Source organism: Podarcis filfolensis (assembly GCF_964270895.1).
Source record: "Podarcis filfolensis genome assembly, chromosome: 15".
Taxonomy (NCBI): Eukaryota; Metazoa; Chordata; class Lepidosauria; order Squamata; family Lacertidae; genus Podarcis; species Podarcis filfolensis.
This window is the reverse complement of record NC_139618.1, coordinates 6,664,543-6,678,228: the sequence shown is the minus strand read 5'-3', so window position 1 is coordinate 6,678,228 and position 13,686 is coordinate 6,664,543. Positions and strand designations below refer to the sequence as shown.

General features: G+C 44.9%; 1 protein-coding gene across 1 annotated transcript in view; it reads right to left on the bottom strand.

Annotated features, from left to right (window-relative positions):
* The window catches only part of LHX1 (LIM homeobox 1), a 54,732-nt gene that overhangs the window by 26,927 nt on the left and 14,119 nt on the right, over positions 1 to 13,686 (bottom strand). The window contains exons 2-3 of the mRNA XM_083587886.1: positions 9,808 to 10,034; positions 559 to 836 (exon numbers count right to left, since the gene is read on the bottom strand). Coding sequence (XP_083444012.1) covers positions 559 to 836; positions 9,808 to 10,034 — 505 coding nt within the window. The remainder of the gene's footprint in view (positions 1 to 558; positions 837 to 9,807; positions 10,035 to 13,686) is intronic.

Below are 13,686 nucleotides of genomic sequence, written 5' to 3'. Positions count from 1 at the left end.
GAAGGACGTGTGGATCCAGAACTGGCCTCCACGGTCACCTACGGACTCACTGTTAAATATTCATGGAAGACAATCTTACTTGGATACGAGTGATCACCAAAGAAGAATAAGAATAAGGTGTGTTTGAACAAAGGATTCCTGCATTGTGCTCTCTTCCAGTTCTACAATTCTTTGTTTCTGTGACCCTGTGGGACACATTTCCTGATTCCCAGCTTCCTGGGAGCCAAAAGTCAATGATGGGTGAGGCCAAAGGCAGGTGGAGCAAAACCAAGCAATATTCCAACCAGTGTCAAAAGTTTTCACACACACACACACACACACACACACACACACACACACACACCTCTGAGGCAATGAAGAAAGGTTATCCCAGTTCACATCTCACCAGGCTATTATGGCCCAGGAGAAGATGGAGTCCTGAGGGCCAGCTGGGGAGGCCTTGAAGGCCTAATTCTGCATCCCTGGCCTCCACCATCCCGGGACACCCATCCCCTTCCCACTGCCCCACGCTAGGATTTTCCTCCGTCGTTCCTTGTCCCACCCACCAAACACCTGTACCTGGATGACTCTCATGTTGAGGCCGGTCTCCTGCGCCAGCTGTTCACGGATATGCCGGGTGGGCTTAGGGGTGGCAGCAAAAGCCGCTTTGAGGGTCTCCAGTTGCTTGGCCTTGATGGTGGTGCGGGGCCCTCTCCGCTTGGCCCCCAGGTTTTGGTCATCGTTCTCGTTGCTGCCCACCTCCTTGTCCGACACGTTGGCGCTCTCCGAGTCCTTGGCATCGTCTTGGCAGGGGTCTTGGGAGTCCGGGGAGAGGCTGGGGTCGCTGCCGGTGGTGGCTGCAGTGGTAGGGAGAAGCACACGCACAAAGACACATGTCCTTAGATGTCCGCCTTTTCTCAGATGCGCATCCAACTGCAACCATCTCATCTCAATCATAACTGAATAGGGGAGCTGATCATATAGGATGGTTTGCTTGCTAAATAAGCAACGTGAAAGAAGGCACCAAAGGATGCGGGTGGCGCTGTGGTCTAAACCACAAAGCCTAGGGCTTGCCGATCAGAAGGTCAGCGGTTCAAATCCCCGCGACAGGGTGAGCTCCCGTTGCTCGGTCCCTGCTCCTGCCAACCTAACAGTTCGAAAGCATGTGAAAGTGCAAGTAGATAAATAGGTACTGCTCCAGCGGGAAGGTAAACGGCGTTTCTGTGCGCTGCTCTGGTTCACCAGAAGCGACTTAGTCATGCTGGCCACATGACCTGGAAGCTGTATGTCGGCTCCCTCGGCCAATAAAGTGAGATGAGCTGCGCAACCCCAGAGTTGTCTGCGACTGGACCTAACAGTCAGGGGTATCTTTACCTTTAAGAAAGCACCATAAATGCAGGTGTTGCTCAATATGTCCTGGATGCCATGACCTCCCCACCTCCACACCTTAAAACACTTCCCCACACTGTGAATTTGGCTCCCCCCTTTAAAGCTATTTAAGGCAGAGGCAGTCACCAGTGCATCTTGTGTCAGTGAGTTCCACAGGTAAATGATGCACTGCACAAAGGAAGCCTTCCTTTTGCTCGTCCTGAGTCTCTGGCTAAGCAGATTAATTGCAGGACCCCAGGTTCTAATAATGTGGGAGAAAATGAAAAAATGTCCCACTTGTTTGTTTCTTTAGACGTATGCATAGTGATACAAATTATGACAAGCTCCCCCAGCAGGATGAATTGCTTTATGCCATATTTTATTATTTCCCCATTCATTTGCCAGATACTTTCTGTGCTGTTTCCAAAGGCTTTTTAGCAGTTTTTATTACATTGCGTGTATTGCCTTGAGACGCAGAGGTGGGAGGCAACAGAACAAACAAACAAACAAATAATGTTGCATTTATAGCCACTCTTCAGCCATGAAGGCCCTCAGAGCAGCTTACGAAAACCAGCACTAAGATGGGCTCACAATCTAAAAAGATGGCATATGAGGAAAAAGGAACAAGGAGGGAGGAGGAAAAAACAAGCCACGCACAAGTTATTGAAATTTGCTCTTCTTAAAGTTACAGCCAATTCATGGTCCACTGGAAACTTGAATGGCAGTCCATTGCAGCTGGCCGACTATAGAAAGCATCAGTTGTATATACACTTAATGTACTTCTCACTGACTTCCTGAGGGCCAAGCTGGACATGAGATTAAACAAATGCCTCTTTAAGCAATGCTATTGTTTTTATTTTATTTTTAAAAATTAAATAGTAATTGTACTGATCAGGGAGAGGAAGTTGAGCTGCCCTGGTTCTAAGGAAAATCCAGCCCCATATCCTGGTTGGTGCTATCATCCTGGAGGGAAGTAAGTCAAAGCCATTTCCTCCTCCGCATTTCAGTAGCTGGATGTGTCCACAGACCATGTGGAATGCCAAAAAAGAAAAATCTGACACTTGACCCAGGTTGGCTCATTCGCACATGCAGATTACAAAGTGAAAACCATGCATGTGCGAATTGGTTCTACAGCTTATTTCCTCATCAAAGAGACATTTATTTGTCAAGTCAGTCTCCTTGATTTCCAGACATTTTGGCATCCCATACACTTATTGGATTACCCTAGAGAGGAAAAGCTTGGTTGAACAGGGCCTTGTGATTCCTAGCAACTGACAGTGAAGACAGAACATAGCCATTTTGGCTAGATAACCTTATCCTCCTCAAATGCCTGAAGGAAACCCCCCAAACAGGATTTGAGAGAAACAGCATTATCTGTCCAAAATACATATTCCTAGTTGTACATCCCTGGAACTTAAGAGTTTAGAACTGAGACCTGAAGCAATTTGCATCTAAGCACATTGACTTGGGCTGCAATCCTAAACATTGTTACTTAGGAAAAATGTTCCAAAATATTAGAATTTGGGGCAATGAACCCCAACAGGCTCTCCCCAAACCTGTATTAAAAAGTCACTTTAAAAAAACAACCCGCAAACTTATTTAATAGCAACAAAATAAGTACCGAGTAGATTTTTGGAGTGAGATGTATGGTTTGGGTTTAAAGGAAGGGAAAGCACAGGTGGGGAAGCCACTGTCCTCAGATGCCACGGAGCTTCAGCTTTCACCAGCCCCAGCCAGCATGGCCAATGGTCAGGGAATGATGGGGAACTGTGTTGCGGGTCCTGCCCTGTGGAACTCCCTCCTACAAGAATCAAACCTGCGACTTTGGCATTATCGACACCACGCCCTAATCGACCGAGCTGCGTTATGTATTAATGATTATAGATAGCTATATCCGTCAATAGATATTTTAAATTCTTGAGGTTTTGAATCTTGGAGGCTTAATTTTAAATTTTGTGTATTTTACACTGTTATAAGACGCTTTGAGACTTAACAGGGTGAAAAGCCACCTATGGTTTTTTAAAAACATCTGGATGATCACAGATTAGCCAAATTGATGGAGGACGAGACTATCAGTAACTATTGGCTGTGATGGCTGCATTCTCCCACCAGTGTGGTAGCGTTATGCCTCTGAATTCTGGTTGCTGGGAATCACTATGAGCCAGGGGGAGCTATTGTGCTCATATTCCGCTTGCAGGCTTTTCATAGGAGAAGCTGGTTGGCTGCTGTGAGAACAGGATGCTGGGATAGATTGTCCTTTGGCTAGATCAGGGATCAGCAAACTTTTTCAGCAGGGGGCCCGTCCACCGTCCCTCAGACCTTGTGGGGGGGCCAGACTATATTTTTTGGGGGGAAATGAACAAAATCCTATGCCCCACAATTAACCCAGAGATACATTCTACTCATGTAAAAACACGCTGATTCCTGGACCGTCCACAGGCCGGATTGAGAAGGCGATTGGGCCGCATCCGGCCCCCGGGCCTTAGTTTGCCTACCCATGGGCTAGATAGTCCTTTGTCCTGACCCTGCATGGATGCCCTTCAGTCCCCGTCCCCCGCACTGAAGTAAGGGAAGCTTGTTCCAGCGTAAAGCACTTTTAAGGCAGCAGCCTAACCCCCAATTATTTGGGAGTAAATCCCATTGAAACACACGTGGGGTGGGGGAGGTCTCTTCCAAATAAATATGTATTAATATGTAGAAAGCTGAAGTAAAATTATGTTTACTTCAGTGGAAGAGATTAATGCAATTAATGTTGATGTGAGTTTTAATCTGGGTTTTTTTGTCTATTGTTATTTTAACTTTGTCTTATAGCATTGTTGTTAATTTTTCTTATTGTTTTAACTTTTTTTTTTTTTACAAACTGCTTTGAGGATTTCAGAGTCTTTTTGCAATCATGTTGTGTATAAATTTTACAAAATAAATAAAGGCTGCATTCCTAACCCCACTGTTAAACAAATCAAAATCAATCAAAAGGAAAATAGTACATGGGGGGGGGGGGGAAGCCCCACTGAATTCACTAGGATTTATTTCTGAGTGTCCATGCCTAGGATGGCTGCCTAATGATTTTACCTGAGAGTAACAAAAGCCCCATAGAACTCAGTGGGACTTAGATACTTCTACGTAGACCCACAAAAGGTGGCACCATTAAGTATTTGTTTGCAATGAATCAATGGGACCTCGTGGTGAGCTACTTGTGAGCTGGACTGAGCCCCAGGTTTCAGACAGAGAAAACACTTCCCCCCTCCCCATATTTTGTCCTTAAGTGTGTGTGTGTGTTTTGCGGAGGGGGAGCATTGTGTTAACTATTCCTTGTGGTGGAGCGAAAATTGCAACCGGTGTTGTCACTTTCTCCTTCTTCCTCTCCTTTCAACAAACCTCCACACTTTACACATGTGTGCCAGTAACACACGGGTGTGAAGCCGACACACACACACATCTCCCCAACAAGTATGCTAGGCCAAACATTTCCTTGGGACTGTGAATTTCTTCACCCACCACCTCAAAAAAGAAGAAGCTGTTTCCTACAAAGTATGTGCCTGTCTATCACTCACTCTCTCTGAAGATGTGTTTCTCTCTGATCTTCCTGGGCTCTTAAAATGGATCTCCAGTAGTTCCAATTCACTGGTCCTCTTCCCAAAAGGGATGTAAGAAAGGAAAAGACCCATAGACACCTAGGGATGCTCCTCCTAGCAGTTTGCAGCTAAGTGTGGATTGCAAAATGTGCTTAGCAGACCCTGTTCTGATCTGATCTTCTCAGACCCTCCAGTTTCTGCAGCGCACAAACACAGAGACTGAAAAGGAATTGGGTCCATTTCACCAGTATTTGAATAACATTGTGCAATTGGTTTTTATATTTTGTACACCACTTAGAAGCCTTATTTTTTTTCTGTCTGCAAGTTGTTTTAAATTGTTTATAACATTGCTATAACCTGCCCTGGGACCTTGGGTGTGTGTGTGAAGGGCAGGCAATCAATAATGTGATTATAATATACTATAAAAATAAAACCATTGGTTGTCTCCCTTCCTAGTCCTGCTGAGAGAAGACCCGTTGAAAATAAAAAAGGAGGACTTCCGGGTTGGCGCCATCGCCGAATGGCGGACTCCCTCCGAGCTCCGGAGGGAGTCTGCTCGGCAGGGGCTGGGTTCTACCGCACCGGCGATGCGGGGACCCTTAGAAACCACGGCCACGGAGGCCGTGGACATGGAGACTCGGCTTGCACCGTTAGCGCCCTCCCGACTCGTGAAGGAGCCTTTTTAAAGGCTACGGATCGGGTGCCGGGGAGAAGCGTGGTGCCTTGAGTTCTCTGCTTCCCCTGCTGAGCGAAGCCGCATGCCATTCGGCGGAGAGCGCTGACTTCTTCCATTGAAAATTCGGACTTTTCAACAACAACCCGTGAGTAAATTTGGAAATCGGGTTTAAAAGGAGGAAAAAAAAATTTTTTTTTTTGAATTGGATACGAGCGGGGGGGATCCAAAAAGGAAGTCAGTCCCCTCCCTATTGTAAACTTTCCAAAACAAGGACGGGGAAACCAAGACCCAAAAAGGCTTGCATTGCTGATAAAAATCCAAAATTTCACGATGGGGAACTACAAGAACTGTGCTGGAGGAGGAACTGGAGAAGGGAAACGCAACCCCCCCCCCTGGGAACCGGGGTGACTGAAGAGAGAGCCTGGTGAAAGGAGTCGGAGATCTTGACAGCTGTCAAAATAGCTGTCAAAGTCGAAAAGCGGAGTGGATTTTATTATGAGAATTTGGCTGGTTAAATTTGATACAATTTGCTACAACTTGTTAAAATTTGGATACAAAATGGCGAATATGGATAACAAATTGACTTTTGGATTAGAGGAAACAAAGATACAACAATCCCCCTTGAGGAGTTTCGGGACATTACAAGGATTGGGAAAGTGGAAAAACACCAATGGAACTTTACAGGACTGGTTATCTTCTGGGAAAGCTGCAAAACGGAAATAACATCTCGTCTTCAGGGTGTTTTCTTTTTTGTTTTTTTAAAGGAGACAATAGATTTTTCTATTGAAGAAAGGAAGGGACTGAACGTAAGGTTTTGCCCCTGAATAACAACCATCCCTGCAGACTTACCAAACTTTCGAACTACAACGTTTTAGCAGCGGAACAAAGGGAAATCAGACTACAACCTGGAAAGAACAATGGAGGGAGTTCTATTACAGTTTTATTAAAGACTGAAGTTAAAGTTTTGAAAAATAATGATAATAATAATAATTTTGATTTTCAAAAAAATTTATTTTTAATTTTAAAAAAGAAAAAGCCAGCAAGGAGTTGGGGAAAAGTTGTGATTTATGGTCTTAAGAATTCCAGGCAGACACCAGGGGTTGATGGTCAGGGGGAAATTAAACCGGGGACAGGGGGGGGAGAACTAAAACTCCAAAGGCTTGCCAACTTGGTTATTTTTTGCTGAATTGGTCTATTATTCATTATATTTTTTTTATTCTCTACCTTTTCTGTTTCTATTATCTGGGGTGCTTCTTTTATTAAAAAATGGAAATTGTGGAATGACATGGGGTGGGTCTTGGGGAAAGAACACTGGGTTTTTTTTTTCTTTTTTTTTACTGTAAAACAAATTAAGTTTCAATTTGAATGGGGAACTTGTTTGGCCAACAATATGAAAGGGGAATATGGTAGGGGTGGGGGAAGGGGGGAGTCCCGTAAAGTGATATTTTTTGTATTTTTGAAAAATTTTAATAAATATTATTTAAAAAAAAAGAAAATAAAAAAGGACATGGCTAACTTGGGTCCGTTGACTTAAATTTGATTTCAGATTTGTATTCCGCTTTTCCAGCGACAGAGCTGAGCTCAAAACAGCTCGTGGTAGTATCAATAGCATTAACCATCAGCAAAACATTGCAATGGCTCTAAGCACGTCAAAACCAAAATAGTATAACAAGGCAAAGAGAGAGAGAATGAAACCAATTCATCAGACCATCCATACAATTCAATACAAACTCATAGTGATTCAAAAATATCTGAAATGGGTCTTCTCTGAATAAGACTTGGGTTGGGTATAATCCAACGCTATTTTAATAATACTCCAAATATTGGCCCGTGATTCCGTAATTCCCCCCTGGGGGTGGATATTTTGATTTCCATCTCCAATCAAGTTTATAATCTACTCTCAGCTCCCTCCCCAAATGACAGAACAGTCACCTTCTGATTTTTCGTAGCTGTGAAAATTTTGAATGCATCAGAAAGGAAAAAAAAGGGGGGGAAGCAAATTAATTGCTCCTATCAATTAATTAAAATACATCAAATGAGCCCTGCTGGTTGTAAGCCAACACCCTTCTTCCAAACCCATGCCTCCATAAAAAAAAACCCCATAGCCTGGCATGAAGGCCAAGTTACAGGGAACCAGGCAGAGGGCCTTCTCGGTGGTGGCGCCCGCCCTGTGGAATGCCCTCCCACCAGATGTCAAAGAGAACAACAGCTACCAGACTTTTAGAAGACATCTGAAGGCAGCTCTGTTTCGGGAAGCTTTTAATGCTTGATGTATTATGGTATTTTAATATTTTGTTGGAAGCTGCCCAGAGTGGCTGGGGAAGCCCAGCCAGATGGGTGGGATATAAATAAGAAATTATTATTATTATTATTATTAACAGCCCACCATTATGAATATTAGTGGCAGATATTCTGAGGAAGAGGTGGTGAATGTGGTGATCTCCAGGTGTTGCTGCATGCCAGCTCCCATCACCCTTGACCATTAGGCATGCTGGCCAGGGCTACCCTGAGTTACGCTATCTCCGAATCCAGAAGCTCTGTTTTGTTAACATCATAGGAAATTTTCCTGATCCAGAGTCAGACCACTGGTCCATCTTGCTCAGGACCAGCAGTGGCTCTCCAGACTTTCACCTGGAAGACACTCCCAGTTCTGGAGATGCCGGGAATTGAACCGGGTACCTTCTGCATGCAAAGCGGATGCTCTAAGCACAGAGCTACTTCCCTTCCCCAGTTATCATGGCTGATAGGTGTTGATAGACCTCTCCCCCTTGGTGGAGTGATCCAATTCTGTTTTAAAGTATTCTAGAGTTCACGAAAGCTAAGGTACAGATTCTAATGTTGCAAGCATAATCCAGTTTACCTGGGTGCATAGGTGCCCAATCTCCTAGGCCTAGGAGCCGAGGTCCATTCGCCCCCCCAAAAAAAATATTTGAGGAGCCCACCCCCCAAGCTGATGAGCATTACTATTCAAATGGTGAGTATGTGTCAGGGCTTACCTGCTCTCCCCCCCATATTTTATTAAATTGGCACCCCTGCCTGAGATTATATCCCATTGAATTTAATGGGCCGTCCTCATAGAATCACAGAATTGTAGAGTTGGAAGGGGCCATGAGTAAGGTTGCTGTATTTCAAAAAGTCAAAATCCGGACACAAAAGAGTTGTTTTGACCAAAGTTGCTGAGCTTTCCTTGCGAAATCTTTTTTAAAAAGCCAACACGGAGTTTCTAAGGCAGGGGTCAGCAAACTTTTTCAGCAGGGGGCCGGTCCACTGTCCCTCAGACCTTGTGGGGGGCCGGACTATATTTTGGGGAAAAAATGAGTGAATTTCTATGCCCCACAAATAACCCAGAGATGCATTTTAAATACAGTGGTACCTGAAGCACTATTGATTTCTGTTCATAACCTGAAGCACTATTTCTGGGTCAGCGGAGTCTGTAACCTGAAGCGTATGTAACCTGAAGCATATGTAACCTGAGGTACCACTGTAAAAGGACACATTCTACTCATGTAAAAACACGCTAATTCCCAGACCATCCACAGGCCGGTTTAAGAAGGCGATTGGGCTGGATCTGGCCCCTGGGCCTTAGTTTGCCTACTAAGCTATTTTTAATGAAATTTGTCAAAATCTACACTACCGACATGGGCTACCATACGCTTGAATCCCCGCGACGGGGTGAATTCCCGTTGCTCGGTCCCTGCTCCTGCCAACCTAGCAGTTCGAAAGCACGTCAAAGTGCAAGTAGATAAATAGGTACCGCTCCGGCAGGAAGGTAAACGGCGTTTCCATGCGCTGCTCTGGTTCGCCAGAAGCGGCTTAGTCATGCTGGCCACATGACCCGGAAGCTGTACGCCGGCTCCCTCGGCCAATAAAGCAAAATGAGCGCCGCAACCCCAGAGTCGGTCACAAGTGGACCTAACGGTCCGGGGTCCCTTTACCTTTACCTTTAATGGCTAGGTATGTAGCCTAAGGTCTTCCTGTGAGATTTGCAGACATCACATGGTGCTCCCCCCCTGCAAATCCCAGGAACTAGTTTAACCCTCTGCAAAGCTGCAATTCCGAGCATCCTTAGCAAACCCCAATTCCCAGGATTCTTTGGGGGAAGTCACGTGATGGAACTGGTTGTATACAGCCCTGACAACCAGGCATTTCAATGGTCCGAACAGTTGCATTTGGACTGCCCCACCCCAGCCGAAGTTCAGCGCTGCTCCTCACCTGAGTGCAAGCTGTTCTCTTTGGCAGTGCTGCTGTTGCTCAGGTAATCTTCTTTGCAGACAAACTTGTTCTCGTCGATGATATAAAGCTCCTCGCCGGTGGAGAGCTGTTTGTTACACATCATGCAGGTGAAACAGCTCAGGTGAAAGACTTTGCTCCTGGCCCTCCTGACCAGGTCGCTGGGAGAGATGCCCTGGGAGCAGCCAGCACACTTGGTCCCAAAACACCTGGATCAAAGCAAGGGAGGGAGAGAGAGAAGGGGGGGGAAACAGGCCAGAGGTAATGAAATGGATCAGAAACGAAACCAGAACAAGGCTGAAACCAGAATAGGGAAGCTGGAAGAGGGGAATAATTGGGGCCGGCTCTACCAAGAGGCAGAATGGCAGGCAGCAGAAAACAGATATTGAGGGCTGACCATGCCGCCCTCCCAGAAAGGACCTTCTAGTGCAGTGGTGGCCAAACTTGGCCCGCCTGCTGTTTTGGGACTACAATTCCCATCATCCCTGACCACTGGTCCTGTTAGCTAGGGATGATGGGAGTTGTAGTGCAAAAACAGCTGGAGGGCCAAGTTTGGCCACCACTGTTCTAGTGCAAGGACCATTGGTAGAGGGGGGGGGGGTCTTCTGGATAGGCAAATCCAGGATTTAGTGGGGGGGGGGCAGAACACCCACCTGTCGTCATCCTGTGTCTCTGTCTAGCAGATTCAGAATGAAATATCTCAACAACATTTGTTTTAAATTACTTTCTTTTGAACCCAAGTGCTCAGAAAAAAATGTCAAGATTTTCCACAATTTCTATTTTCAGTTAAGTATTTTTATTTATTTGCTGCCCCCCCCCCCGCTTGCCTGGCAGACCTCTGGAGACAAAGCATCTTCTCTTTGCAAAAGAAAGATTCCCTTTCATTGATTTGCATTGGGTAAAGGAGCATAAATTCACAGGAAAAACAAGCACAGCTTTTACCCGCTCCCTTTAAATCATGGGGTCTGCAATGCCCAGGGAAGAAAACCCACTGTGATGAAAACCCACCCCTGTCCGTCAAAATGAAAGACCCCCGCTCCCAGTTCCACCCTCTCACTCAAACTCAGGGCATTTCCCGAGTCAGCTTGGTTTTGCTTTTTTAAAAAAAGAATAACAATAGAGCAGAAAGTAAAAACGAAATAATTTGTTCCCACAAGAGATAGTGATAGCCGCCATCTTGGATGGTTTCAAAAGAGGACAGGGGGAATTCATCAATGGCACACCCTCCAACATTTCTCCGATGAACATGGGGACGTCCCATTCCACAATGAGGATTTTACAATTTATACCCCACACATCTGACTGGGTTGCCCCAGCAACTTTGGCAGCTTTCAACATATATAAAAACATAATAAAACATTCAAGGTTTTTAAAACTTTCGTATACAGGGTTGCCTTCAGATGGGTCATGGGGCGGATAACTCCAACATTTCTCCAATGAAAATAGAAACATCCTAAGGTTGGGCTGGTATACATCTGGATTTCCCCGGACATTACCAGGATTTCAATTGACGTCCCGGGGAAATTTCTGAAAGGCAGCGTTTTGTCCTGAATGTTAGGCAAGTGAATCAAAAAAATCACATGGCTCAACAACTTTCAGGGTGTCCTCATTTTTACTTTTTGAAATATGGCAACCCTATCCTATGAAAAAGGGGGACATTCCAGGATATAGTAATGATGATAATAATAATAATAATAATAATAATAATAATAATAATAATAATAAATAATATATTTATGCCCTGCCCACTCTGGGCGGCTTCCAACAAAAGATTAAAAATACATTGAAACTTCAGCTGCCTTCAGATGTGTTCTAAATGTCATATAGTTGTTTATTTCTTTGACGTCTGATGGGAGGGCGTTCCACAGGGTGGGCGCCACTACCGAGAAGGCCCTCTGCCTGGTTCCCTGTAACTTCACTTCTTGCAGTGAGGGAACCGCCAGAAGGTCCTCGGCACTGGACCTCAGTGTCCGGGCTGAATGGGATGGCTTTTCTAAATCAGGGACGTCGCTGGAAAATAGGGACACTTGGAGGGTCTGCAATGGGGTCTAGCCACAATGGCGGCATTCCCCCCCCCACTTTTGAAGACAGGAAATGCCTCTGAACGCCAGTTCCTGGGGGCTTCAAGTGGGGAGAGCCACTGAGAGAATAGGATGCTGGACCAGATGGGCCATTGGCTAGAACCCTGAACAGGAATACTCTATACTGCAGCACTATGTTGCAGGCCACACATCTAAGCTATATTTCCAAACAACTGTACGGTCCTTAAAAAGGATGGAGGTATTTTGGAGTTTTTTTGAGAGTTATTTCAAGACTGTTTTGGTGGGAATGGAACAAGGGTCTCCGGTGGAGAAAGAGGACATTGTGGTGGCTAATATAACCAGCTGCTTCCGCTCCCTAACTCCTATGTACTTAATAGCTACTCAGCAGACAGAAATTCAACAGGAGATGCTTTTTTCTTGATCCCATCATTGCCTCTCTCTGCAGGGATATGTTTTCCCAGCTAAGCTGCGGTCCGTCCTGAAGCACTGCATTAGAAAGAAAAGGCAACTGAAATTATGAAAAATAACTGAAGAAAAGAGGTTCAGATGGGCTGGCTTGTGGTGAAATAGGACAGGCCGCCTTCTAAGGCTCTGTGGTAACCTGGATGAATAACAAGATGAATGACAAAGCAAATTGCTCCTTTGGGTCCAGGACTGGTGTGGCCTAGGCTCTAATCCTAGTTTATCAAGGCTTTGCAGCAGCTAGACTGGTGACTGGGAGCATAGCTGTCAACTTTCCCCTTTTCTTGCGAGGAATCCTATTCGGAATAAGGGAATTTCCCTTTAAAAAAGGGAAACGTTGACAGCTATGACTGGGAGTGGCCGCCAAGACCACATAACACCGGTCTTGAAAGACCTACATTGGCTCCCAGTATGTTTCCGAGCACAATTCAAAGTGTTGGTGCTGACCTTTAAAGCCCTAAATGGCCTTGGCCCGGTATACCTGAAGGAGTGTCTCCATCCTCATCGTTCTGCCGGGACACTGAAGTCCAGCACTGAGGGCCTTCTGGTGGTTCCCTCACTGTGAGAAGCAAAGCTACAGGGAACCAGGCAGAGGGCCTTCTTGGTAGTGGCGCCCACCCTGTGGAATGCCCTCCCATCAGATGTCAAAGAAATAAACAACTACCAGACTTTTAGAAGACATCTGAAGGCAGCTCTGTTCAGGGAAGTTTTTAATGTGGGACATTTTAATGTATTTTTAATCTTTGTTGGAAGCCGCCCAGAATGGCTGGGGAAACCCAGCCAGATGGGCGGGGTACAAATAAATAAATAAATAAATAAATAAATAAATAATAATAATAATAATAATAATAATAATAATAAGCATGCAGAAGGTCCCAGGTTCAATCTCTGGCATCTCCAGATCAGGGTAGGAGAGAGACCCTGCCTGAAACCATGGAGAGCTGCTGCCAGTCAGTGTTGACAACACTGAGCTAAATGGCCCAATGATTTGACTTAGTAGAAGGTCGTTTTTAAGGTTCGTGCTTTATTAGCTTTTCAACAGACCCCGGGCACATTTTTTTAAAATTATTATTACTATTATTATTATTATTATTATTATTATTATTATTAAACTTGCTTTTTAACCCGAGGTTCCAAATAGCTTTGTTTTAACTGCTGCTGTTCTCATGTCAGAATGTTGTAACTCTTTCAGTGTGGCTCTGTTTCAATCAAGTGCTTTAGGGTTTCAATGTAAATTTTTGAAATAAATGTTTGAAATAAACAGAACCATGTTGTGCACAAAGTGTGTATCATGGGAGGGAAGCTGCAAATACTTCTACCACTAATGACAATTAATTTATATATAATTAATGTATAT